The sequence below is a fragment of the Rhinopithecus roxellana genome, chromosome 19 (genome assembly GCF_007565055.1).
Source record: "Rhinopithecus roxellana isolate Shanxi Qingling chromosome 19, ASM756505v1, whole genome shotgun sequence".
Lineage (NCBI taxonomy): Eukaryota > Metazoa > Chordata > Mammalia > Primates > Cercopithecidae > Rhinopithecus > Rhinopithecus roxellana.
In genome coordinates this window covers 75002881-75030676 of record NC_044567.1, presented here as the reverse complement: position 1 = coordinate 75030676, position 27796 = coordinate 75002881, and the positions used below count along the sequence as shown (strand labels likewise).

General features: G+C 46.8%; 1 protein-coding gene and 1 pseudogene across 4 annotated transcripts in view; both read right to left on the bottom strand.

Annotated features, from left to right (window-relative positions):
- Positions 1-1794: 1794 nt before the first annotated feature.
- Positions 1795-27796, bottom strand: part of MYL4 (myosin light chain 4) — a 40935-nt gene continuing 14933 nt past the window's right edge. Inside the window, exons 1-8 of one of the 4 annotated variants that reach the window (XM_030923234.1) lie at positions 21280-21373; positions 20884-21046; positions 16583-16610; positions 9411-9560; positions 7627-7800; positions 7026-7103; positions 6432-6475; positions 5810-5980 (exon numbers count right to left, since the gene is read on the bottom strand). In XM_030923234.1, coding sequence (XP_030779094.1) covers positions 6447-6475; positions 7026-7103; positions 7627-7800; positions 9411-9560; positions 16583-16610; positions 20884-21012 — 588 coding nt within the window. In that variant the 5' untranslated portion in view covers positions 21013-21046; positions 21280-21373 and the 3' untranslated portion in view covers positions 5810-5980; positions 6432-6446. Of the gene's footprint in view, positions 2095-5809; positions 5981-6431; positions 6476-7025; positions 7104-7626; positions 7801-9410; positions 9561-16582; positions 16611-20883; positions 21047-21279; positions 21374-27796 lie in introns of those variants that run through there. The other 3 variants (XM_030923235.1, XM_030923236.1, XM_010363531.2) reach the window with 3 other exon arrangements.
- On the bottom strand, positions 8758-8846 carry LOC115895076 (annotated as a pseudogene).

The window sequence follows — 27796 nt, the reverse complement described above, 5'->3', positions numbered from 1 at the left end:
CTGGGATTACAGGCACCCAGCACCGCATCTGGCTAATCTGTGTATTTTTAGTAGATACGGGGTTTCACCATGTTTGCTAGGCTGGTCTCAAACTCCTGTCCTTGTGATCCGCCTGCTTCGGCCTCCCAAAGTGCTGGGCCACCACACCCGGCCTTCTTTTTTTTTTTTTTTTTTTTTTTTTTTTTTTTTTGAGACGGAGTCTCGCTCTGTCGCCCAGGCTGGAGTGCAGTGGCCGGATCTCAGCTCACTGCAAGCTCCGCCTCCCAGGTTTTACGCCATTCTCCTGCCTCAGCCTCCCGAGTAGCTGGGACTACAGGCGCCCGCCACCTCGCCGGGCTAGTTTTTTTTTTTTTTTTTTTGTATTTTTTAGCAGAGACGGGGTTTCACTGTGTTAGCCAGGATGGTTTTGATCTTCTGAACCTTGTGATCCGCCCGTCTCGGCCTCCCAAAGTGCTGGGATTACAGGCTTGAGCCACCGCGCCCAGCCAGCCTTCTTTTTTTTTAAGATGGCGTCTCACTCTGTTGTCTAGGCTGGAGTCCAGTGGTGCGATCTCAATTCACTGCAACCTCTACATCCGAGGTTCAAGTGATTCTCCTGCCTCAGCCTCCTGAGTAGCTGGGATTACAGGCATCCAACACCACGCCCAGCTAATTTTTGTATTTTTAGTAGAAACAGGGTTTCACCATGTTGGCCAAGCTGGTCTTGAACTTCTAACTTCAGGTGATCTGCCCACATCGGCTTCCCAAAGTGTTGGGATTACAGGCGTGAGCCACCGTTCCTGGCCCATACTACCATCTTTAACTGGAGCGGGGAAACTAGAAAAATTATGAGTCGAGTTTGTTGTTATTATTCTTCCTATATATTTTTTAATTAATAAATATTTTTAATTAACAAATACATAAACTCCTAAACCGCTATGAGAGAATGATAGAAGTGCTTAGCACAGTGCCAGCACATAGTAGGTGCTCAGTATGTTGATGATGATCTTTATTATCATCTCTCTGAAATTCACCTTTGACATCAGGGGACCTCATATGATGATCATCTTAGCTCTAGTGACTGCTTTGTTCATTTTCTCTCTGCGGGGTAGTAGAGGCTCTGGCCTCTGTCAGGGGCCTGTGGCAGTGGATAGGGAGGAGACTTAGAGAAGGCCCCTGAACACCCTCTTTCCCTCTGCTCCTTTCCCACCTCCCTCCTGAAGGTCATTGGCTGTTCGTTCCTCTGACAGTGGGAAGTTTCCATGAAGATACCCATTCTCTCTGACAACTTTCTGGGCAACTTTCTCCCCAGCATCTGTCCACAGGGAGCCGAGAGCCTGGCCTTTAGGGAACACACAGTCATACTCTCTTTCCAGAGAAGCAGCTTCCCTGTGTCCCCTCATGTGTCATCATCCCCTCAGGATGGTGCCGTTGCTGGTTGCAGGCCAGAGCCCCCCTTAAATCTTCCATAGAGCTGGGACACCTTTCCCTTCCTCCTTCTGGCCCACTTACTCACACTCATCCTGCCTGAGATGCCGCCTTCTCAGGCCCTCATTCAGGAACCCCTCAGGGTGGTGGAAGGGCCCCCAGCGGGCTCAGTCCTATTTCCATAAACTGCAGTTGACCCATGAACAACATTGAGGTTGGGGGCACCAACCCACATGCAATCCAAAATGTGCATATAACTTTTGATTCCCCAAAAACTTAACTATGAATGGCCTACTGTTGACTGGAAGCCTTACCAAAAACATAAACAGTCAATTAACATACATTTTGTATATATGTATATTGTAGACTGCATTCTTTAATAAAGTAAGTTGGAGAAAAGAAAATATTAAGAAAATCATAAGGAAAAGAAAATATATTTACTTCTAAGTAGAAGTGGCTAATCTTCAAGGCCTTCATCTTCCTCATCTTCATGTCCAGTAGGCTGAGGAGGAAGGGTTGGTCTTGCGGTCCCAGGGTGGCAGAGGTGGAAGAGGAGGTGGAGGTGAAAGGAGACGCAGGAGGGACAGGCACACTCAGTGTACGTTTTATTGAAAAATATCTGTATATAAATGGATCCACACAGTTCAAGCCCATGCTGTTCAAGGGCCAACTGTACATGGTCTGGATCTGGTAGGAAATAGTGGAAGTCAGTCTAGTTGAAGAAAATCGTGAACTTTATTTAGTCACTTTTTATGCATACCTCTTCCCAGGAGGGGCAAGTGCTGAACCTTAGTTATGGGCCGGGCAAAGTACAGGGTTGGGGAAAGGATGACTAGGAGGACAAGAGCCTCTTCTGTCTTCAGATAAACAAGCCCAACACCACGGAGGTAGCGAGTAAGTTGGTTCCCAAGGAGGTTTGTCAAGTAGAAAATGTTTCCTGGCCAGGTGCAGTGGCTCACACCTGTAATCCCAGCACTTGGGGAGGCCAAGGCAGGTGGATCACCTGAGGTCAGGAGTTTGAGACCAGCCTGGCCAACATGGTGAAACCCCACCTCCGCTAAAAATACAAAAAATTAGCCAGGTGTGGTGGCGCATGCCTGTAATCCCAGCTACTCTGGAGGCTGAGGCAGGAGAATCGCTTGAACTGGGAGGCAGAGGTTGCAGTGAGCCAAGATCGTGCCACTGCATTCCAGCCTGGGTCACAGAGTGAGACTCCATTTCAAAAAAAAAGAAAAAAGAAAAGAAAAGAAAATGCTTCCTGAACTATTCCCTCAGTGGAAGTGATGACTGAGCCGGAGCAGCGTCTTAGACCATGTGTAGAGGTCACACACTGAGACGCCATACGATAAAAGAACTTGGGTCCCTGAGGACCCATGTGGAGCATGCCAGCTGTGCCAGCTATGGACTGCCAATCTCTGGATTGCAATGGGAGGAAGAAATGCACTTCCATGTCTCTTAAGCCACTGTGTTTTGGTCTCCATACGCACAGCCAAATATAATCTTAATTAATACTGTGTTCAATAAATGTCGGCTGATGTTGTCACATGATTATAACTAATGTCTGTCTTCCCACTAGACTGAAAGCTTCATGAGGACAAGGGCCATGTCTGTGTAGTTCAGTATATCCCCAAGGCTCATGCCAGTGCCATGTGCACAGCAGGTACCCAGTGGGCATCTGTTGAATTAGTGAGTGAGCCATGACCTCTGTTCATGCTCTTCTTCTCCCTGGGCCTAAGCACCAACCTTGGGGCACCTTTTCCTTTAAGGTCTCACTGAAAGCCCTTCTCCCAGAGAAAATACTTGTAATGCTTCACTTCCTTCCGGTTCCTCCTTTTATTGGTTCCTTAAAACTTACACTATATGTTACATAGATGGAGTTATCTCTATGCTATTTGGGGATCATTCTCTGTTTATCCCTGGATACTTATGTGATTGCTTAAGTGAACAGTAACCTACTTTGGGCAAGGAGACCACTTTCAGTTTTCAAATCACTGGGAACCTTAACACCAGTTCTTCACAAATGAATATAGTGGGCAATAAATACTTGCTGAAGAAAGAAAGAAGAGAGGGAGGAGGGTGAGGATCAAAAAACTACCTATCAGGTACTATGTGTTTTACCTGAGTGGTGAAATAATCTGTACACCAAACCCCTGAGACATGCAATTTACCTGTGTAACAAACCTGCACAGGTACCCTTGAGCCTAAAATAAATGTTAAAAAAGAAAGAAAAGAAGGGAAGGAGGAAAACCTGACGAGGTCCCAGTGCTAAGGAGAATGTTGGCATCTCAAGTTGGGTGTGTGATTTAAAGAAAAGAAGCAGAAAGTGAGGTCAATAAGAGCAGTCTGAGAGGTAGGGACAAAGAAGAGAGTCCTAGGAGTCAAGCTTGGAAAACATTTCAAAGGCAGGTTGAAAATGGTGTGTTGAAAATTGAAAAAAAAGTAGAATTCAAGGGACCTTGTCAACATTAGCTGTGATCTTGATTAAGTCACTTCACCTTTAAGGATCTGTTTTCCTGATTTCGACACTTAGGAAGTCTGACTAATCAGTGAACTGGCTCTGCGCCAAGGAGACCAGTTAGAGGCTCCAAGAAGCCTGAACCCAGCCCTCTCCTCCTCAGCCAAAGAAGCTGTGTTCTTCAGCTTCATGCACTGAATTTATAAAATTTAGTTTGAACAAAAGGCTATGGGGCTAAACCAAAGTTTGAGAACCACTGGATTCAATGAACTCCTCAACTGTATGAAGATCCCTGATTTTGAGATTCAACCAGTCACTCCCAAAGCTGAAACCCTTCCTCAAAGAAAATCTGGGAAACAAAGGGCATATACATAGATCTTGGCCTTGTCTCCCCAGCCAGACTGTAAATTCTAAGAAGGGCAAACTTGGGCTTGTGGTTCTCAGGTTCCCATGACAGGTAGGCAGCCTTGACTGAATTCATAGATGTTCCACAGAGTTCTGTGGCTGGATGCTTGACAGTTACGCAATAGAAAGGCCATGGGAAGGATTTATTTCCCCTTGGGGAGTTCTCGGGGATGTAGGGACTCCCTTTCTCGGATGACTGGACCCCTGTGCTCCCATTTAAATATTTCTACTCATATACGTGTGTCTTTAACTTCATCACATCATCTTGCTCCTTCTTCTCAATTGCTGGTTTTCAGGTGTCTCCTTTTCCCACATACCTCTACCCACTCCCCTTCCCTCTCAGCCTGAGGTTCATGACCTCTGACCCTGACTCTTTCGAAGGCATTGAGCTGGAATCCTGTGTCTGGAGTCAATGAGATGTCCAGAACAGGCAGGACTGAACCAAGTACCGGGAACTTTGCACACAGAGGAAGAGGCACCTAAAAAAGCAAGGATCAAACCAAACTGTGGTCCATCTATACAACAGGATATGATTCCACCTTAAAAAAGGAACATGAGGACATTGTGCTAAGTGAAATAAGCCAGCCACAAAAGACAAACACTGTCTGATTTCACTTATCTAGCGAGGTCAAATTCATAGAAATGGAAAGTAGAATGCTGATTGCCAGGGGCTGGGAGAAGGAGGGAATGGGGAGTAGTTTAATGAGTACAGAGTTTCTGCTGGTGGAAATGAAAAGGTTCTGGAGATTGATTACTGATATGGTTTGGCTGTGTCCTCACTCAAATCTCATCTTGAATTCCCACGTGTTGTGGGAGGGACCCAGTAGGAGGTAACTGAATCATGGGTTCAGGTCTTTCCTATGCTGTTCTCATGATAGTGAATAAGTCTACAAGATCTGATGGTTTTTAAAACGGGAATTTCCCTGCACAAGCTCTCTTTGCCTGCCACCAGCCATGTAAGGTGTGCCTTTGCTCCTCCTTGCCTTCCACGATGATTGTGAGGCCTCCCCAGCCATGTGGAACTGTAAGTCCAATAAACCTCTTTTTCTTCCCAGTTTCAGGTATGTCTTTATCAGCAGCATGAAAAGAGACTAATATCATTACATGACAATGTGAATATACCTTACTCTACTGAATTGTACGCTTAAAAATGGTTAAGAAGGTAAATTTTATATTATGTGTATTTTACAACAATTTTTGTTTAAAAGCAGCAACAGCAAGGACCACAGGAGGAGTCCCTGCCTCAGCCTGGCCCCTCTCTGCCTGCCACCTGGAGGTGTGATAAGGTAGAGGGTGAGCCCGAAGGGAATGAAACTCCTCCAGGTGACAACTCTTCCAGCTGCTGGCCTTCCAGAGCTTACTCTCCTGAGACTGACCCCAATATCTCTAGATCCACAGGCTTTTGTCTTTGTCTCCTAGTTCCCAGATGCTACTCATTTCTCTGAGCACACATGAGACCGCAGGTGACATTATCACACACACACCACAAACCAACTCAATCTGTTAATTAGTTTTTTAAAAAACAAACAAAACAGAGACTGGTCATAATCCCAAAGCCCAGCCTGGCCGTATTGGAGCAGTTTATTAACAGGGAAGGCCTGTAAGGTCCTTGGGGCAGTGGCGTGGTGATAAGTCGAGGACTCCACCTCAGCTCAACCATCCGGGGCCTCTCTCTAACTCACCCTGGTATGGCTAAGGCCAAGGGCCAGGCACCTGAAAGAAAGTACTAGGTGGAAAGGGCATTTCAGCCTCTTATACCCAGCCCCTTACCACACCCAGGGGGATCACAGGGAGAACCTAGGGAAAGAAGTGAGGAAGAACAGGGTCAAGAGCACAGGCCAGGGACCCTCTCTTCCACTTGGGATCTGGGTTTCTCACTCTCAGGAGCCTGTACAGGAGACCTCAGGCCTGAGGGAAGGGCGTTGCCTTGAGAGATCCTGGGAGAGGCAAGAGGATGTGACTGACAGGGTCAAGACAGGGAGAACAGGCAAGGGCAGGCAGGAGACAGGAGATGGTGAGTGAGCAGGGCTGTCCTCACGTCCTGATCCCAAGTGGTTTCCTCTTAAGGGGTCAGGGCTGGGGCAGATGCCTTCTAGAGCATGTGGTGGTATTCTTAAGGCCCTAAGTGACCCCAGAAGGGACCGGCGGGGGAGGCTGCACTCACCTGGAAGACTCTGCTTCACCCCGACATGATGTGCTTGACAAAGGCTAGGAAAGAAGTGAAAATCAGCTGCCGTGTGGCTCAGCACCTCTAGGCCCATAAACCACTTGTCCCTTCTCCACACTGCCTGACTTCCAACCCTCCCACTCCCCTTTCTCCAGACTGTGTAGTTCCTGCTTTTATTTGGGGGTTGGTGGGGAGAAGGTGGAAGAAGGGCAGACACTTAAACTCTGCTCTGTGCCCACTCTCTGTGCTCATTCTCAACACAAATGGAATGAACTACATTATGAATCCCCACAGCCTTGAGAAAGGTGCCAGCATCACCCCTATTCCTCAGACGGGAAAACTGAGGCTCAGAGAAAATAAGTGACTTAATCAAGTCCACTAGCTAATATATCACAGAGCTAGCTGCAAAATCCATGCTCCCACCATCACACTAGGAGGTTCACTCACAAGATGGAAAAGAACAACATCCAATAGGGGGTCTACCAAAGCCCACATCAGACACACACTCCCCAGTTCCTGGGCCTACCCCACCCAAGCTGTTCCCACCCTACCATCCCTGGCTGCCCTGGGAAGCAAGGCGTGGCTTAATACCTTCATAATTGATGCAGCCATTGGCATCCTCTTGCCCGGCTAACAGCTGCTCCACTTCAGCCTCAGTCATCTTCTCTCCTGCAATGGGTTTGGGAGGTGGTGCGCTCTTAATTACAGATGGCAAAGGAGGAACTGGCAATACCCAAAAACCCCCATAAGTCTGAAGGTTCAAGACTGCCTGGATCTGGGAAGTGGTTCAAACCAAGCCTCCCCCAAATGCTTTGAAGGGTGGGGTCAAGGGTCTTAAGGTCTTGCCTAGTCTCCGAAGCCTCCCCCTCTGCCTTACAGCTGCCAGGGCCTCAGTGTTTCAGGGAAAGACAAGGAAAGAAGCCCTGAGTCCCACCTCTTAGGCCTCAGCAGTAACCCCTGCTCTGCCAACCTGCTCTCCCCTCCTCTCCCAAACCCTGGTACTTGCTGAGCAAACCCAACTGGGGATGGTTATTCTTGCAGGGCCCAGGGAGGCAGGGCCTGGATCAGGTCATTATCCTCAGGATGCAAAGACCCTTTTATACCACCCCCCAACCCAACCAGTATATGTCACCTTGGCACCTCCCACCCCTCCATTCCTCCCTTGGTCTTCATCTCTGCCCAGCTGGCATACCCAGGGTGGCAAGGACGTGCCGAAGCTCAGCACCCATGACCGTGCCATTGCTCTCCTTGTCAAAGACACGCAGGCCCTCCACGAAGTCCTCATAGGTGCCCTGCTCCTTGTTGCGGGAGATGTGCTGCAGGATGGGTAAGAATGTCTCAAAGTCCAGCATCTTGACATTCATCTCTTTAGGCAGGCAGGGTAAAGAAAGAGAAAGCAACGTGAGCTGGTGCTCAGGGGAGCAGAGGGTCAAGAGAGGGCCTCGCCCCAAGTCTGGCAGCACCCAGGGCTTGGGCTACAGCCACTTCTGGGTGGTACACCCATTAGTGCTCCTGGAGGACACAGAGCTGCCCATCCAAGCAAGGCAGGGGACTGGGGGCTGGGGAGACAGTCTCAGGGGCCTTCTTTTCTCAGTGAAAGGAGTAGGGTGGAAGGAAAAAGGAGCCCTCCACCCAGACCTCTGAGCACCAGGTGGCCAACCAGGTGAAGGAGCTGAGGGTGGCAGCAGCAGGATGTGAGGGGCCCGAAGTGCCACACAGCCTGGGCCTCACACTCAGTTTAGACCCTTGACATGTGACAGACCTATAATCACAGGGGCAAACAGACAGGACTGAAAAAAGAAATGTTTGCACCACTCTGCATGGGATCCCATCACTAGACCACACTGCTTGAAGCTACTCTGAATCAATAATTTTTATAAATTCGCAGTTCTCTTGTGAACAGTGCACTTCTCCCACATGGTAGTGTATTAAAAAGCTTTAATTTAATAGAGGCAAACTATTTTTAAATACCACAAATGTGAGCATTTCTTTCTTTTATAAGCACCCAGGACTTGCTTCTGACTTCTGAGAGGCAAGCTCCTAGCCCTCTGGTCCTTTCCTGCCCACATCCTTCACCCCCGCGGTTATCTTCAGCCAGAGGAGAAGGGGAAAGGGCCAGAACCAAGGGATGGAGGGGGGAACCAATATGGGACCCAGGAGGCCTCCAGAGATGGCCCGCCCTTGCTGAGAGGCTCACCCCACCCCAAATCCCATGCCAACACCACTGAGGAGAAGCATGTGTGTGTGTTTTAGAGCAGCTGTTAACTTGACTGGCACACATGACAGATGACATTACAAATGGAACACACTCCACTGCACCTCTTTTCATCTGCCGTAACAAGGACTGATGGAGGCACAGCTCACACATGAGTATGAACACTCCACGGTCGCACTTAAGAGCTACAAAAGAATCATTTGCACCACTTTCTAAACACTCACTCACCAAAACCTATTGAAGTGCAAATGAATGCAAGAGGCAGCATGTAGAGCTAAGAATCTCAAAGCTGCTCTAATTCATATCAAACAATTTGTAAAGTCAGTACTCTAACCATCATTAGAAACAAATTATTTGTAATACAGCTCACGATGGCCACCACAGGATACTTGGTGCTGTGACAGATGCCTCTCCTGAGAGCTCCTGGGCTGGGGAGTGAGAACCATCAGTTACCAGATTTCCAGATTCCCACCCAGCCTTCCTCAGACACTGAGGCAACAGAATGTAGCTCCTGCCCCGCAGGAACTCCCAACCTCGTGAGGGAAACAAGCCCAGGCTACCTTCCTCCAGGGTCACTTAAGTACGGGACGTCTAGAAAAATTCTCAAAATGGGACTAGGGTAAGCGGGTAGGGGAGGCTGTTCCTGAGGGGCTAAAGTGGGAGAAGAGAGAGCCCAGATGACAGAGAAAATCTGGACAAGGAGGGAGCCCAGGGGCTGCAAGTTGGACCCTGGGAGAGGTCTGCCATGCAGACACACGGACCTTCGGACTTGGGCTTGCCCAGCACGCGCAGCACCTCGGCGTTGGTAGGGTTCTGACCCAGGGCCCGCAGTACATCCCCGCACTGGCCGTAGGTGATCTTCATCTCTCCAGTTGGGGTCCGATCAAACAATGAAAAGGCCTCTTTGAACTCTGTGAAGAAAAGACCCAGCCATACCCCCCAATCCCCATTGAAGGTGGTGGCTGGTGGCCAATCAGCCTCCACCAAGCTGAATAGTAGGTGCGTGTGGTTGTTAAAATATTCCAATATTTCTCTTTGTCCATTATCCTAGGCCCTCCCTCGAACCCGTCCCCATCTCATCTTCTGCCAAACCAAGAGGCAGCCTGGTGCCTCCACAACCCATTCTAGGGCTGGGCCTGGGGTCTCTTCTATTGCTTCATTGTTATAAAATTCAAATGTTGGGAGGCTGCAGAACGAGAATCGCTTGAGCTCGGGAGGCAGAGGTTGCAGTGAGCTGAGATAGCACCACTGCACTCCAGCCTGGATGACAGAGTGAGGCTCCATCTCAAAAAAAAGAAAAAAAATTCAAATGTCTCCCTGGTTTCCACCCCTCCCACCCACACATCCTGCTCTGGTGTAGGTGAGTTTCCTGACTGCTGAAATGACAGACAAGTGAAAATAGCACTGGCCCGGAACTGAGGATTCCTAAATTCTCATCTTGGCTCTGCCTCAGAGTGCAGGATAAGCTGGGCTGGGTCTCAGCTTCCTGTGCACACAAAGGAAGTGACAACTCCACCCCACTCCCTGGGCCTGTCACTGTGAGAGCAAAGGGAGGTCGCAGTGTGTGGAAGCATTTTACAAAGTGATAAGACGGCTGGAAAGTCAGCTATTATCAGTACTGCCTGTTCCAGGGTGAAAGGCGGCTCCCAGGCCTGATGAGGCAGTTGTCAGACCACCCCAGCTCCGCCATCCACTCGCATACGGCCTTGGGCAAACTATTAACCTCTGTGGGTCCTCGTTTTCTTAGCTCTAAGTGGAGACACAGTGATCACTTGAGCGGGTTGCAGGTGGGATCACAAAACACGCCAAGTAATGTCCAGGATATGGTAAGGGAATCGACAAATGGTGGTTACAACTGTTTCCTAGTTCTGTTTCCTACTTAGCAGCCCAGAACCATAGGGACTGGACTCCTTGAAGGCAGCAGGGCAGATATCCCTGCAGCAAGACCAAAGGAAGTCACTCCTGGTCCCATTTTCAAAGAACCTTAACTTTTCATTGATTTGTTTTTGTTTTTGTTTGAGACAGAGTCTCGCTCTGTCACCCAGGCTGGAGTGCAGTGGTGTGATCTCTGTTAACTGCAACCTCCACCTCCCAGATTCAAGCAATTCCTGTGCCTCAGTCTCCTGAGTAGCTGGGACTACAGGCGCCCACCACCACCACACCTGGCTAATTTTTGTATTTTAGCAGAGACTGGGTTTCACCATGTTGGCCAGGCTGGTCGCAAATTCCCGGCCTCAAGTGATCCATCTGCCTTGGCCTCCCAAGTGCTGGGATGATAGGCGTGAGTCACCACACCTAGGCCCCATTCTTCATTGATTGGGATTCAACCAGTTCATTAGTGGAGGTAATTTGGCCTGGGAGGGGCATTGAAGTTACCTTATGCTACCCACAAAGAAGTGGTTTACTAAGCAGATTAACAGTATAAGCCAAAAAAGAATTCATGAACTACTTAGGGAAAAAAGCCAGTTTTAATCCTTTCCAAGTACTTCTTTCCCTAGAGGCTGCATATGGATTATTTACAAATCATTCCACATATCACAGAAGATTCCCTGGACCTTAACTTTCAACTCTTTCTTAGGCTTTATATGAATTTAAAAGACATAAAACCACATTTCTTTCACATTACTGAATAATTGAGTTCAAATTTCATTCCCATTGCTTACTTGACTTTGGACAAATAAATATTTAACCTCTAAAAACCTCTTATATAAATGGTACCTACGTCATAGGTTTCTTTTTAGTTAGATTTTTTTTTTTTTTTGAGATGGAGTTTCATTCTTGTTGCCCATACTGGAGTGCAATGGCATGATCTCGGCTCACCACAACCTCCGCCTCCCAGATTCAAGCAATTCTCCTGCCTCAGTCTCCCGAGTAGCTGGGATTACAGGCATGCGCCACCACGCCAGGTTAATTTTGTATTTTTAGTAGAGATGGGGTTTCTCCATGTTGGTCAGGTTGGTCTCAAACTCCCGACCTCAGGTGATCCATGCACATCGGCCTCCCAAAGTGCTGGGATTACAGGTGTGAGTCACCGCGCCCGGCTATCATAGGTTTCTTAAATTACATTCAAATTAATATAATAATGTATGTAAATATACTATGTGTATAAATACAATAATGTATGTAAAAAATTTTAACACAATGTCCAGCACATAGTAAATGCATAAACAGTGCTGCTAGTATTATCTTATTGAGTTTAATCCTAATTTGGATCACTTAACTGTGTGATCTTGGCCAAATCATTTAACCTCACTGAACCTTGGTTTCCTCCTCTGTAAAAAGGAAATAACACCTACCTCATAGCCTTGTTATAAGGATTTAATCTTTTTTATTTATTTATTTATTTTTAATTTTTATTTTTTTTTTTGGAGACAAAGTCTTGCTCTGTCACCCAGGCTGGAGTGCAGTGGCACAATCTCAGCTTACTGCAACCTCCACCTCCCAGGTTCAAGCAATTCTTCTGCCTCAGCCTCCCTAGTAGCTGGGATTACAGGTGCACGCCACCACACCCAACTAATTTTTTATACTCTTGGTAGAGATGGGGTTTCACCATGTTGGCCAGGCTGGTCTCGAACTCATGACCTCAAGTGATCCACCTGCTTCAGCCTCCCAAAGTGCTGAGATTATAGGTGTGAGCCACTGCACCCGGCCAGGATTTAATCTTTTTTACTTTTAAAACAATTAGCATGGTGTCTGGCACAAATTCAGTGCTCAATAAATACGTATTTGTTAGTTGAATCTGAAGTCAGACTTTTTGATCTCCTAGTTCATTCGGAAGAGTGAGGTCAAGTTTAACAAAAGAGGAAGTCTCGTCAAAAGAAAATGTAGCCGGGCGCGGTGGCTCAAGCCTGTAATCCCAGCACTTTGGGAGGCCGAGACGGGCAGATCACGAGGTCAGGAGATTGAGACCATCCTGGTGAACACAGTGAAACCCCGTCTCTACTAAAAAAATACAAAAAACTAGCTGGGCGAGGTGGCGGGCGCCTGTAATCCCAGCTACTCGGGAGGCTGAGGCAGGAGAATGGCGTAAACCCGGGAGGCGGAGCTTGCAGTGAGCTGAGATCCGGCCACTGCACTCCAGCCCGGGCGACAGAGCCAGACTCCATCTCAAAAAAAAAAAAAAAAGAAAAAAAAGAAAATGTAATGATGTGCCTGGCACAATGGTTCACGCCTGTAATACCAGTACTTTGGGAGGCCGAGGTGGGAGGATCACCTGAGGTTAGGAGTTCGAGACCAGCCTGACGAACATGGAGAAACTCCATCTATACTAAAAATACAAAATTAGCTGGGCCTGGTGATGCATACCTGTAATCCCAACTACTCGGGAGGCTGAAGCAGGAGCATCGCTTGAACCCGGGAGGCGGAGTTTGCAGTGAGCAGAGATCACACCATTGCACTCCAGCCTGGGCAACAAGAGCAAAACTCTGTCTCAAAAAAAAAAAAAAAATATATATATATATATATAATGATGCTTAATAAGAGGGTGAAACCTGAAGAGGGGGGTAATAAGAACAATGACCTATGATTTGAGCACTTACCATGAACCAGGTCCTGAGCAAATAATTTTGGACAGAACACTTTATTAATCTTTATGAGAAAAACTTATGCTATCGGTATTATTATCCTCATTTAAAAGCCAAAGTAGATGTGACTTATGATCAACTATTAAGGAAACCAAGGAAATGATGGGGAGGAAGGAGGAAGAGGAGGACACCTGCTTGTTATAACTGCTGATGCTCCAACCTATCACCTGGCCTGCTGGGAAGTCTGCTATGCACATAAAAAAAATCAAACACTGACGTTTAGGACTACAAATAGAAAAAAAAACAACAACCCTGTGATCTTCAGGTATTAGAGGTGATGTTCAAGGGTCCAGCAGAGACCTTTCCTCAGTACTCTGTACTAGTGTAGTCACCTGCTTACTACAGCAGTGACTCCCCTCTCTAAAAGAATACAGAAATCTGGAGAGGGATGAGAAGGAAGTCAAGGGTTAGAAGCTAATTCCTATGAGGGAAAAAAAAAAAAAAAAAAAAAAAAGCACAAAAGAAATTGGGAGGCCAGGCACAGTGACTTAACGCCTATAATCCCAGCACTGTGGGATGCCAGAGGATTGCTTGAGGCCAGGAGTTGGAGCCCAGTCTGTGCAACATAGCAAGACCCCCCCATCTCTACAAAACATAAAAACAATGGTACATGCCTGTAGTACTAGCTACTCAGGAGACTGGGGTGAAAGGATTGCTTAAAACCAGGAATTCAAGGTTACGGTGAGCTATGATAGCACCATTGCACTCCAGCCTAGGTGATACAGCAAGACCTTGTCTCAAAATAAAATAAAATGATAGCATAAAATAAAATAAAATAAAATAAAATAAATCGGGGCATGTCACCTAGAGAATATAAATCTTAGGAGGGATTTGAAAACTCTCCAAATAGATGGAGGATATCTAGAGGATGCTGAATGGACTAGAATGTCTGAATTGAAACCCAAATACCCGGCCGGGCGCGGTGGCTCACGCCTGTAATCCCAGCACTTTGGGAGGCCGAGACGGGCGGATCACAAGGTCAGGAGATCGAGACCATGGTGAAACCCCGTCTCTACTAAAAATACAAAAAATTAGCCGGGCACAGTGGCGGGCGCCTGTAGTCCCAGCTACTCGGGAGGCTGAGGCAGGAGAATGGCGTGAACCCGGGAGGCGGAGCTTGCAGTGAGCCGAGATCGCGCCACTGCACTCCAGCCTGGGCGACAGAGCGAGACTCCGTCTCAAAAAAAAAAAAAAAAAAAAAAGAAACCCAAATACCCTCACTTTGTAGATAAGAAAATTAAGATTTAAAGAAGTGACTTGTCCGAAGTCTCATGGCCAATAGTGGAAGAATTGGGGCTAATACGAAAGTCTCCTAATTCCACATTATGTTCTTTCCACCATAACATGATAAAACCATTATCATCTTCACCAAAAAACAAATGAAAAGATCGCTGAGGTAAAATTAAAGGAAAAACAATTCTGATTCAACAGAAGGAAAAATGTCTTCAAGGTTGGAGGGATAAAAGATCAGAATAAGTTACCCCCTCCCCATCAGCCCTGAAAAGACACAAGCATCTGTTCCAGTTGGCCATTTGGGAAATTAAAATTTTAAATCATTAGTTGATTTTCTAGTCCTCACTAGTGTCCTTGTGTTTCTATATCCACGTAAGTATATATTTAACTAAAATGCATTAAAATTAATGCTGACTGCAAGTGAGTATCCACTGAGTATTATGAAAACAGAGTCAGGCTCAATTCACTAGTTTCAAAAGGCATATGCCAGCTCTCACGCTGTATTTGTGGGTAAACTGGTGTCACTTTTTTGGAGAGCAACCTGGCAATAACCATTATAATTTAAAATGCACCATCCTTTAAACCACTGCTAGGAAGGCCACCTGGGAAAAGAAAGCTGAAAGCCTCCAACCGGAAACAATCTGAAAGCCTATCAATATAGTCCTGATTAAATTAAAAGGTTACATCTATGTGTGAGAGTCTATATAATTGTTTAAAAGAATGAAGTAGAACTGTTTGTGTGTCTGGGTGCAGTGGCTCACACCTGTAATCCCAGCACTTTTGGGAGGCCGAGGCGGGCAGATCATGAGGTCAGGAGATTAAGACCATCCTGGCTAACACGGTGAAACCCCGTCTCTACTAAAAATACAAAAAAATTAGCCGGGCGTGGTGGCGGGCGCCTGTAGTCCCAGCTCCTCCGGAGGCTGAGGCAGGAGAATGGCGTGAACCTGGGAGATGGAGGTTGCAGTGAGCGGAGATCACGCCATTGCATTCCAGCCTGGGCGACAGAGCGAGACTCTGTATCAAAAAAAAAGAACTGTTTGTGTTAATTGTGAAAAGATATCCAAATACTGTATATTACTAAATCCAAGTATATATTTAATAAAAGGTGGACAGTGTATATCACATGGCTTGATTTGTATAAACTGTATACACTCATCATACATATACACAAGCTTGTGTATCATTGTATATTTTTCTGAAAGGATACATAAATGCCTGTCCACAGTGGTTGTCTTTGGGAGAGGAATCAGCATGGAAAAAAAGGATTTTTATTTTTTATTATTTACTTTTAAGCAATGTGTGTGTGTGTGTTTGCTTTTTTTGTTTTACCATGTGCAAATATTCATTTGATTTTTGAAAGAGAGTATGTGCTTAAAATGAGGGGGCTGGATTAGGTGACTGTTCAAGGTCCCTTCCAATTCCTATAATTTTATGTCCTGGAGGCATTTGGTGGGGGAAACAGAGGGATATACTGCAATGACAGTGAGTCCTGCTTTACAGCTGGGGGACACGGAGCATCATGTGATAAAACATTTCATTGGCCCTGCCACCATTAGTGGGTTAGCATCTTGGCAGACTTCATGGTGGCAGGAGAGGAAGCTGGTAAACTAAGGAGGGCTTTCCAATAATGGGAACAGAAATGAGGGCTTCCAAATATCTTAGATAGATCTTTGGAGTAGAGAAAAAAAGGCACTAACTTTTGTTAAGCATCTGCTGTGCTCCAAGCAGTCTGGCGGGGAGAAAGACTCCAGAAAACAGATCTGGAATCAGATTGCCTGAGTTTGAACCTGAGCTCTACTGCTGACCGCCATGTGAGACTGGGCAAGTCACCCCATCTCTATGTGTCTCTGTTTTATCACTTGTACATGGGGGAGGTAACAATTGCTACCTCATGGTGTTGTTACGAGAATTAAAGGAGTGAATCCATATAAAGTGCCTAGGACTGTGCCTGACACATGGTAGATGCTCAATACAGGTTTGCTATGACGATGATAGTGATTACTATTACCATGAGGACAACAAATACTCCTCCTCTTCTTCCTCCTCCTCCTCCTCCTCCTCCTCCAGGAAAATGCAATAGAGACGGAGAGGTGGGGTTGTCTGTCCATACTCACCTTCAATCTGGTCAGCAGTGAAGTCTATCTGCAGGGAGGGAAATAGAAGTGAGGGCTTGGATTGCTAAAAGCAATTGTAAAGGTCCCCAAAGGGAAGCAGAAGCAGAAGTGGCTTCCAATACAGTCTGGCCACCTCCAGCAGGCCACTCATAAGCAAGGAAGGAGACTTGTGCTAAGGGTAAAAGACAAGTCTCCTGATGAATGAGACACAACTGACAGGCTATAAAATACGGTCGGCCCTCCTCCCCAGCTTCAACCAACTCTGGATTGAAAATATTCAGAAAACAATAAATCATCACATGACAATAAAATATAATACAAAAAATATATAACATAACAACTATCACATAGTATTTACATTGTACTAAGTATTATAAGTAACCTAGAGAAGATTTAAATTATACAGGAGGCTGTGTGTAGATTATATGCAAACTTTATATAGGAGGTTTGAGCATCCTCAGATTTTGGTATCCATGGGGGTTCTGGAACCAATCCCCTACAGAGAACGAGGGACGACTGTAATGTAGACTCTGAAGTTCTCTCAATACCACTTATTAAGTGATGGCTCCAGGTAAGAGAGAAAGAGAAAGAAAAATTCCCTGGATAATTGTAGAACCTACACGGACTCCCTATTGCAATGCCTTTGGGTCAAAGGTAAATTCTTCATCCTAGCCACCCACAAACTGCCCTCCCTGTTGCCTCTTCAATCTCTTCCTAGTCCACAGTCCTCTGACAAGCTGCACTTCTGCCCTCTTTGGGCACCACCACTCCCCACCCTTGGACTCCTCTTTCTATTTGATTCTGATTTTAAATCCACTCCCTTCGATGAAGGCTTCCCACACCCCATCCTACTCCAGCCCCTCCTTCCGCACATGTCCCTAGTTAAGTACAATTTATAAGAGGCCATTGGTTTGTACTGAGCTCCTATACTAGGCCCAACAGACCAAACCAAAATAGATTCACTCATACTGAAGTTCCATGTCACCAAGCTGAAACTAAGTTGTTCATCTGATTCTCCAAGAAATCAGGAAAGTGAGAGATAATAGCCAGATCCCCAAACAGGACAGTTTCAGCCAGCGTGATAAGAAAGTGACATCTGTTTTAACGTTTATAAGAAAAGTAACTTTGCAATGACCAATTTGCATTTTGCTCTTTGTTTCTGCTTGCCTCCGCCCTTCTCTGTCTATAATACCACCTCCTCTGCTCAGCTGGTTGTTGCCAGATTCTAGACTCAAACATAAAAGCCAATTCAGATCTTAAAACTGAATGTGCTGTAATTTTGCCTTCTGACACACTCTTAGGCACTCTGGGACAGCAAGAGTAGCATGGGCCCTCCATGCTTCCTAATTGTTTCCAGTTATGCCTTTAGGTGCACTCTGTCTCCTTGAAGCCACTGTCCCCTCAGGCAAGGATTCTGGTTATTGTTCACTGAAATGCTCAGTACACAGTAGGCACTGAAAAAATATTTGTTGCAGGAAGTAATACATTTTGGACTTCCCCCTCATAATGCATAATAATTTAAAGCTGATTACAGAAGAGGAGAGTGAATGACAATGGCCAAGCCTAAGTCATCATTTTATTTTATTTTATTTTTTATTCTTATTTTTTGAGATGGAGTTTTGCACTTGTCACCCAGGCTGGAGTGCAATGGTGCAACCTTGGCTCACTGCCACCTCTGTCTCCCAGGTTCAACCAATTCTCCTACCTCAGTAGCTGGGATTACAGGCGCCCGCCACAATGCCCAGCTAATTTTTTGTGTATTTAGTGGAGACAGGGTTTCACCATGTTAACCAGGCTGGCCTTGAACTCCTGACCTCAGGTGATCCACCCGCCTCCACCTCCCAAAGTGCTGAGATTACAGGCATGACCCACCGCACCCAGCCCAAGTCATCATTTTGATTTAAGATCTTGTATGTTACCTCATGGTCCTTACGCACCCCACCCCACCCCATCCCATCCCCTCCCCTCCCCGCTCCACTGGTGGTGGTTCCAATCCTGGAGCCTCTTCTTCAAGTGCCATCATCCCTAGTCCTAATTCTGCTGCTGCTTGTGCTGTGCCCATCCCATCTCCTCACCTCCAAGAACTGACCTCCATTCATGAGGACCCAGAGGTGGCAGCCATGAGCTGGGGATGGGTTGGGGCAGTGGGTAGTTAACCGGGTTGGAAAGAAAACTAGCTGTGGCCAGGAATAGACTTTGCCAAAAGTAGGGAGTGGTCAGAAAGTTAAAGGAACCCCCTAGATGGGGTGAAGGATGCTCTGCATTCACTCTGAGGAAAAGGCAGTTTGCCTTACTTTGCAATGCTTTAAGTACCAGGAATAAACATGTAAGAGCAATTAATGTAAAAACATAAAATCTCAATAGATGTGGTCATAACTACACACATTGGGCTTAAGTTGGCTTCTGTTCTATCTTCGAATCTTTTTTATAATTTATTTATTTATTTGTAGAGACAAGGATCTTGCCATGTTGCCCGGGCTGGACTCAAATGCCTGGCCTCAAATGACCCTCCCACCTCGGCCTCCCAAAGGGCTGGGATTATAAACATGAGTCACCTCACCTGGCTTCTGCTCTATCTTGGAGGAAAGAACCTTCTAATCAAAGGAACTGGGTAAGTATAACACAATAATAGGGAAAATGGCTCTCATAAAGATACCTGTTTTTGTCCTACTTCAAAGCAACTTCAACAACCCCCAACAACCTCCAACAACGCCCATGAAGACACAGACATGGAAAAGAGGATTGCAACCAGGTGTGCAATTTCTCACGGGTGAGAAATTGAGAGAGGAGAGTGAATGAAAGAAGTGACAGGCCAAGAGAAGGACATCAGTTTGATGCCAGTAGGCAGCTGTTGCCCAGACACCAGGGACCAGGCCTGGCAACCCACCCAAAGGCACAGTGCTTTATGGGAACAAATCAGAAATAAAGGCGAGGAGGGATCTTGAAGGGGGAAATAGCTTTTCCTGCCAGGCTCAGCTTGTAGAGGGAGTGATGTATGACCTAGAAAACCTGCAGGTGTTTTCAGGGTCCTACAGTAGCCTCAGTTTCCCCAGAGTGAGCCATAACCAAGTTCAGAAATGGGGCAATTGCCTCCATCTCTTGGCTAAGCAGTTCCACCTTAACTCCTGCCCCTTGCGGGGACTGGGTCTTTGGCATAATAATTGTAGGGTTATCCCGGCTGTGGGTATGAGAGGAATTCTCAGAGGGCAGGGAGGTCATACAACTAGAGCTCTGGGTTTTAATTTCCCTGCCTGCTTGTCACAGAACCTGGTCCTGTGCTCTTATTTTGACCCGATACCTCACCACCCCCAGCCCTGTCCTGAGGCTGAGATCCCTGGGGGCTCAGCACTCCCAACCTGTTATTTATAGCTCTTCATACCAGTAGCCACTTGACCTCTTCCATTCTGGTGCCAAGGCTTAAAACTGCTCCTCTCCAGAGGTCTCTGGCCCCCTCTCTGTTCAGCCCGCCCCTCTCCCACCAGTTCCATTCCTTCAGCAGCTGGGCCAGAGAGCTGGGAGGTCTAACATGACTGAGTCAGCAGGCAGGGCCCACACCAGCTCCAGGGAAAGGAATGTTTTGTGTGAGGAGAGCAGGGTGGGGAAAAGGAACCAGGCCCAGCTTCCTGATCCGGTTGGAGAGAGGGTCTCAGCCCCGGGTGGGCCAGTCCTCTGCGTGCTACAGATAGGAACCCAAGCTAAGACCACAGAAGGAAAGGCCTGTCCGGGTAAGGAAAGAGAAAGACAGGAATCCAAGCTCCTCTTACCTTAACCACAACCTCCTTCCCACCCTGCCCTCACCTGCCATAAGAGTGTTTGTGAGTGAAGCCTTTCCCAAACTGCCGTGCACAGGGAGGATATTCCCTGACTGTTTATATCACTTACTCCAAGTTACACTGGCAGCTCCCCTGTGTCTGTTCTCCATAAAGATATCCCACTACCTCCTAGGAAAAGGCTAGTCTCTTTTACTTTGCTATGGTGGTCCTCATAATGCCTTATAAAAGGGTGGATGAATGGTTGGTTGTATCTCTCTCCATTCCCAACTAGCTGCACAAATCTAGGGTAGCAGGACAGGGCTCCCTCAAAGCAGCACCTCATTCTTGATGGAAAAGGTTTATGACCCTATCTCCCCGTCATCAATCAACCCCAACACCCGCTCCACTGCCCCATGGGACTGCGGTCTGGGTCATGGACACCTAGTCCTCATCCCAGTCCGCCCCACATAAAGTAGATCTCTAAGCTCCAGAGCAAAAGGACTCTGAATGTCATCCCCACCTCTATCCCAGTGGCTGAGCCTCACTCACCTTTACACTCTTGGGGTCAAAGGCAGGTTCCTTGGGAGCCTCAGGAGCTGGGGCAGGGGCTGGTGCAGGGGCTGGAGCTGGAGCTGGCTTGGCCGCCTCCTTCTTAGGCTCAGGCTTCTTGGGAGCCATGTTGTCTTGTTGGGATCTTCGGCAGAGGAGTGATCTAAGAAGAAACCAAGAGACGTGGCGTCTGGGAGATGAGATAGGAGCCTGGGCCGCCTCCCTTCCCTTTTATCCTGGGCAGGAGCCCCCACAGAGGGGCTGGGTGAGAGCAAGAGCAACTGCTGCTGACTATAAAAGGAAGAAACGCCAGCAGGGTACAGCTGACAACTGTGTATTGTCACCAGGTTTGGGGCCACCAGCCCCCTCCCCTTCACGCCACACCTCTCTCTTCACCTCTAGGACAGGCTGATCCCTTCCTGCCAATTGGTGGAAACCCAGGAGGACCAGAGAAACAGACCTTCTCAAACATGCCAGAGCAGCCGGAGAGATGAGCTGACTTGAGCAGTTGATAACCCTCACACAAAGCCCAGGGGAGGGTGAGGCTTTTTTTAGCCCCTCCTGAGCAGAGGCAGCCCACTGCACATTCCTTCTAAGCCAAGATCCTTTAAGCTGAGAGCCACTCTGGGCCCTCAGCTCTGCCCAGAGGCCCAACTCTCCAGGCGTGGAGCTCCGAAGTAACAGCTGGTCCAGCCAAACCACACTGCCCCACACCCTCCCAACTCACAGAGTGAAAGCCTCCATTTTCCAGAGCAGGCATCCCAGAAACTCCACAGACCTCAGATCCCTAGATGTACCCCCTTACACACAACCTCAATCATTCATTCAACAAGTAGTGAGCACTTAACCCACGCCTAGGCACCTAGGAGAGAAGCAGAGAGATGTGGTAGAAAGTCAAGGAGATTGAGAGTCAGAAAACTTGGGGTCTAGTTTTCACTCTACCCCTAACTCATTCTGTGCTCTGTGTGTGTGTGTGTGTGTGTGTGTGTGTGTGTGTAGTGCTTACTACTATCAGTACTAGGAACTGTTAAGTGCTATTCATATAAAATGTCATTAAATCTTCACCACAGTCCTATAAGGTAGACACTATTTTGTTTGTTCGTTTTAACAGAAACAAGGTATCGCTCTGTTGCTCAGCTGGAGTGCAGTGGCACAGTCACATTTCACTGCAGCCTCCTCTTTCCTGGCTCAAGCGATTTTCCCACCTCAGCCTTCCGAGTAGCTGGTACTATAGGTGCGCACCACCACACCTGGCTAATTTTGGGGGAGTTTTTTTTGTGTTTTGTGTTTTGTTTTAGTTAGAGATGAGGTCTTGCTAAATTGCCCAAGTTAGTCTTGAACTCCTGAGCTCAAGGGATCCACCAGTCTCGGCCTTCCAAAGTGCCAGGATTACAGGCATGAGCCGCCAAGCCAGTCCAGGTAGATACTATTACTATTTTCATTTTACACCTGGGGAGATTGAGACTAAAACTGGTTGAATAACTTGGCCAAGGTCACTCAAATAATTAGCTATAAGCTGGGATTAGACTCTAGATATGTCTGATTCTAAAGTCTATGCTTGAATAATGTATACGATAATCCAGTTATGGGGGAGAGGCATACAAGTTTGTGCATTCACTGGAAAGGTCAGGATGGATACACACTGAACCGTTAACAGAGACACCTCTGGGGACCTAGGGGGTAAGGGTGGGAGGATAACAGCAATTTGCAGTTCTTTACTTTTTTCACTTCCTGTATTAATGTAAATTTTTATAACGAGCATTTACTGTTTATATAAAAAAAACTTAGAAAGTCAACAAAATAATTCAGAAAAATAACAACAAAAAAGCGTATGTATCCACTACACAAAACTGCTTTGCCCTGAACCTTTAGACTCGACCGTTCAGGGGAAAAGAGGAATAAAGGTGAGAGAAGCAAAAAATCACTTTGCCTTTCTAGGCCCAGTTTCGTCACCTATAAAGCAAGATTGCTAGACCACAGAACGCCTGGTTGCTGTTAGCTCCTAAGCTTGCAATTCTGGGTGCCCTGGAACCCATATCTGCCCATTCCCCAGCTCTCTAACCACAGGTTCCATGCCCCAGATCATTGCTTTCAGAGCCAGAAGGACCTTAGAGATCATCTGGCCCCATCCTGTTTTACAGGCAAGGGATCTAAGGTCCAAGGAAACATTTAAGTTGCCTCAAGACATTCAGCTACTTACAGGCAGAGCTAGTCCAACTAATTCTATTTCCTGGGGTGCAGGGCTCTCTGTAGCACACTGCTCTTCACTGCTCCTCCTGTAGCCTGTACACGCTTACTGGTGGTGACAGAGAAGCCCTCAAAGGAAACAGGCAGGAAAAAGGGCCAGGACTTGCTCAAGGGGATACTAGAATGAGACCAGGGCCCAGACTCTAGCCCAGCCCTGGTCCTGAGCTGGGAAGGCGGCTCCTTTGCTCTGTTTACCTCACCTCCTCCCCTCATCTTCTGCCTTACCGCTCTTCCTTGTCGGCTACCAAACTTGATCCCTTGTACCCTCGATCGCACTTTCTATAATCCCTGTCAGTCCTCTCCCTGACCTACCCCATTCCCCACATGGGTTGGGAGTTCAGGTTGTTGGTGATGGAGAAGGAGAAAAAGTGGAAACCCAGGCCCTCCTCCTTCTCCACCTCCACCTGCATCCCTTCCTGGACTGCATCCTGCGGAGTCTGTGCAAAAATATACAAACTGGGATTTCTGTAAAAAGCTGCAGGATAGAAGCTGGGAGACCCAGGCACTAGTCCTGACTTTGCCAGCCACTTCCCCTCTCTGGGCCTCAGCTTGCTTATTTTAAAAGGAAAAATAATCAGGAGGCTTTCAAACCATGTTCAACAGAATCCTGAGACTAGCAATCTTGCTATCTTGCTTTATACATGACATGCTTCTGGCTGCAAGGGACATAGAAAGGCCAGGCCTCGGAGCTCCTTCCACCACCCTCACTTCAGTCACCACCACTCCTGTATTTTAGATACTAGAACTCCCAGTGCGTAAAACAGTATCATTTTCTAATGGTTACATGGCTTAAATTTTTTTTAAATAATCACTGAATGACACATACCCCCTTCCAGTTAAAACACTCATGCATACACAACAAGTTGTTATTATGTTATTGTTGTAGTTATTCTACAAAGATGTATGATCCTCAGAAGAAAAAGCTGGAAGGTTGTTCTTTTCTTTTCTTCCTTTCCTTTCTTCCCTCACCCCCCACCCCCACATTTCTTTTCTAAATTCTAAGAAGCAAAATGTTAAGTCTGCATGGGAACAGAGCTATGAGGTTAGAAAGCTGGGAAAGCCGAATGGGGTTCCGGAGGCATCCAAAATCATGCAAAGACTGTGGACTCTGGAGGTACGCAGTGATGGGTCTGAAGCCTGGTTTTGCCACTTTCTAATCTAGGCCTGAGTGGCCTCAGGACCTTTGAGGGTAAACATTTCCTTTTCAAATTGTCATGAGATTTGTATGAAATAATGTGAGTAGGGCACTGCAAACAACCCCTGCCATGTAGGAGACATTCAAAGAGATTCATTTCACTTTCCTTTGCCCAGCAGGTTGAAGCTACAGCTGCATTCAGGCTTCCAAGATTTGGAACTTCCAGAGAGAGGTCCTACATGAGAAAGGGACACGGTAAGATGACAGTGGCTGAAGGGATTTTAAGGTGTGGGATTAGGAACGATGAAGAGGTGGAAAGGAATGGAAGTGGGGGAAGGGCAGCCGCTGGGAACTCACGGTGTGAAATATTTGTGGCTCAGAAAGCATGTGGCAGGTCTCTAGGGCCAGGCAGCCTGTCTGACGGAGGACACTCAGAGAAGGCATGCCCAACCACCTGAAACCTTAGGCACAGGTGCCCCAGCAGGGGAGAAGACGCTCCTCAAATCAGTTTCGGATTCGTTTTCAGCAGCCCCAGTGAAAAAAGTGCCTGGCACTTCAGAAACAACTGGAGGAGAGCTGTGGTTTCAGGCAAAGAGCCATGCATGAAGAAGCAACATGTCAACCCCTGGCCTTGTTTTAACTAAAATTCATGACGCCACGCTTCATTAGAGCCCAGTAACTGGAGTCCGAGTTTCCATCTTCTTATGGTCTTCGTTCTGTTTCATGGCCAGTGACTTTCACCTTCAAATCTTACCAATCGAGAGAGTATCCTTCCCAGGGCCTATGACACAGACTTGCCCTACAATATGTGTTGACCCATCAGAGCCAAGGAAAGAAGATGTAGTAGTGTGAAGAGGCAAGTATGGCAGTGGGTACTGGCAGCCAAATAACTTTCTCTGGGAAGCATCTGGTGGTTTCTGAGCCAGCGTTGCTGAGGCTCACCCAAATGCTCCCATGAGGGACTTCCAATTCAGCAGATTGAAAACACAAGACAGAATTTAACACCAACCGGTTTACATCAGATGTCAAATTCAGACATAAATGCACAAAGGAGAAGTGACATCAGCCCTCATTTGGGCTGAGCTCACAAACACTCACTCCTCTTCCTCCCTTCATCTCTAACCACACAGAGCCTGCCTGTGTCCTGCTCAGAGAGAGATCCATTAGAGTCTCCTGCCTGGGAAATGCTGCTGACAGCTAGCCTGGCTGTTAATGCCTTGTTCCTGTCACCCTCTCTCTCTCTCTCCTCTGACCAATGTCTCATAAGTCTGGACATCACAGGGCAATGCCCTGGCCAACACTATGTCAATCGTCCCCATAGAGAGTACTGGGTAATTTGGGTTTTACTGCAAGGCAGAGGTTAAGAAGGCTGATTCATGAATCAGACTGCCTGGTTTAGAGTCCTGGCTTAATTAGTTAACTTCCTTTTTTTTTTTTTTTTTTTTTTAGACAGGGTCTCACTTTGTCATCCAGGCTGGAGTGCAGTGGTGAAACATAGTTCATTGCAGCCTCCATTTCCCTGGTTCAAGTGATTCTCCCGCCTTAGTCTCCCAAGTAGCTGCGACTACAGGTGTGCACTACCACACCTGGCTATTTTTTAACTTCCTTATGCTTCAGTTTTCTCATCTGTAAAATGTGACTGTTATAACGACAAGGTAGTTGTGAGGATTAAATGAGTTAATACAGATGGCACACGGAGAACAGTGTCTAGCACAAAGCAGCTACTCAAGATCTTTAGGCTTGGATCCTGATTGAACTGCTGTGATTATGGCTCCCTATCCCAAGATCACCCGCACAAGAGTTACAAAGAGAAAATACCAAGAAATGAAGAAAACCTCGAGAAACCCCTTGGGTGAAGGAGAGGGCCTTGTTTCAAATTGGTGTGTGTGTGGTAAAAGGGTGGCTTTGATTAGAGGCAGGATGTGACCAGGCACAGCTGTGGAATGATTAAAAAAAGAAAAAGAGCTCTCAGGGTTCTGATCTCTTGTTTCCTCCATCACTGTCTTATAACAAACAGTGCTACTCCCTCACTTGCCATGTGGTCCGGGTGTTGGTAAGAGTAACAGCAAAGTACTGGAGATGCACTGTGCTTGTGATCAAAACAAGTAAGGGGGCAACCCTTACTTTAGACAGATGTTCCCCCTCCTTAGCCCTCTAAATGTCCAGGGCAGGTGAACTACAATCTAAGAAGCATTTCGGCCACAGACGCGGTGGCTCACACCTGTACTCCTAAGGCTCCTTTTCCCAGGCAGGAGGGCAAAGGGCAAAGCCCTGACATGAAGAGTTATTTTATGAGGCTGGGCCTGATGGACTTGGGAGTTTGGGGGCCAAGGGTCCTCAGTTTTAGGGCTCATTCACCCCGGCCTTCAACCTCTAAGCTCAATGGCACCAGTATGCATTGTTGGACAGAACAACCTATACGACCAAGGACAAAAGACACCTGAATAGCACAACTAATCCGAAAGGATACAACTCACTTGATTACACAGTGTAACTTAAGTGGAAATATGACAACAGATGGACCAAGATTTTAAAAGTAGCCCAAAAATCATGCTAAAAGAGATAAAGGAAAATATTACTAATATGACACCTGGACAAGAAAATGTAAAGAACAAACAGAATGGCCGGGCGCGGTGGCTCAAGCCTGTAATCCCAGCACTTTGGGAGGCCGAGACGGGTGGATCACGAGGTCAGGAGATCGAGACCATCCTGGTCTACATGGTGAAACCCCGTCTCCACTAAAAAATACAAAAAACTAGCTGGGCGAGATGGCGGGCGCCTGTAGTCCCAGCTACTCGGGAGGCTGAGGCAGGAGAATGGCGTAAACTTGGGAGGCGGAGCTTGCAGTGAGCTGAGATCATGCCACTGCACTCCAGCCTGGGCAACAAAGCGAGACTCCGTCTCAAAAAAAAAAATAAAAATAAAAATAAAAAAATAAAAAAAAAAGAACAAACAGAATATCAACTATAAAAAGTATAATAGATGAAATAAGAAAAAATATTTTTAAAAAACAAGCAGGCCGGGCGCGGTGGCTCACGCCTGTAATCCTAGCACTTTGGGAGGCCGAGGCAGGCGGATCACGAAGTCAGGAGATCAAGACCATCCTGGCTAACATGGTGAAACCCTGTTTCTACTAAAAATACAAAAAATTAGTTGGGTGTGTTGGCAGGCACCTGTAGTACCAGCTACTCGGGAGGCTGAGGCTGGAGAATGGCGTGAATCCAGAAGGCAGTGCTTGCTGTGAGCCGAGATAGCACCACTGCAGTCCAGCCCGGGGACAGAGCGAGACTCTGTCTCAAAAAAAAAAAAAGCAGATACCTTATGTATGAAAAAGTAATCACCAAAATAGAGCACACAATAGATTTGAAAAGTGGCAGAATAGATATAGCTGGCAAACCAATTAGGGAATTGAAAAACAAAAGAGAGAATATCTCCCAGAAAAAAAAAGAGGGCAAAGAAATAGAAAACATAAAAGAAAAGCTAAGAGATATGGAGGAGAGTACGTTTATATTTAATTGACAATTTTTAAAA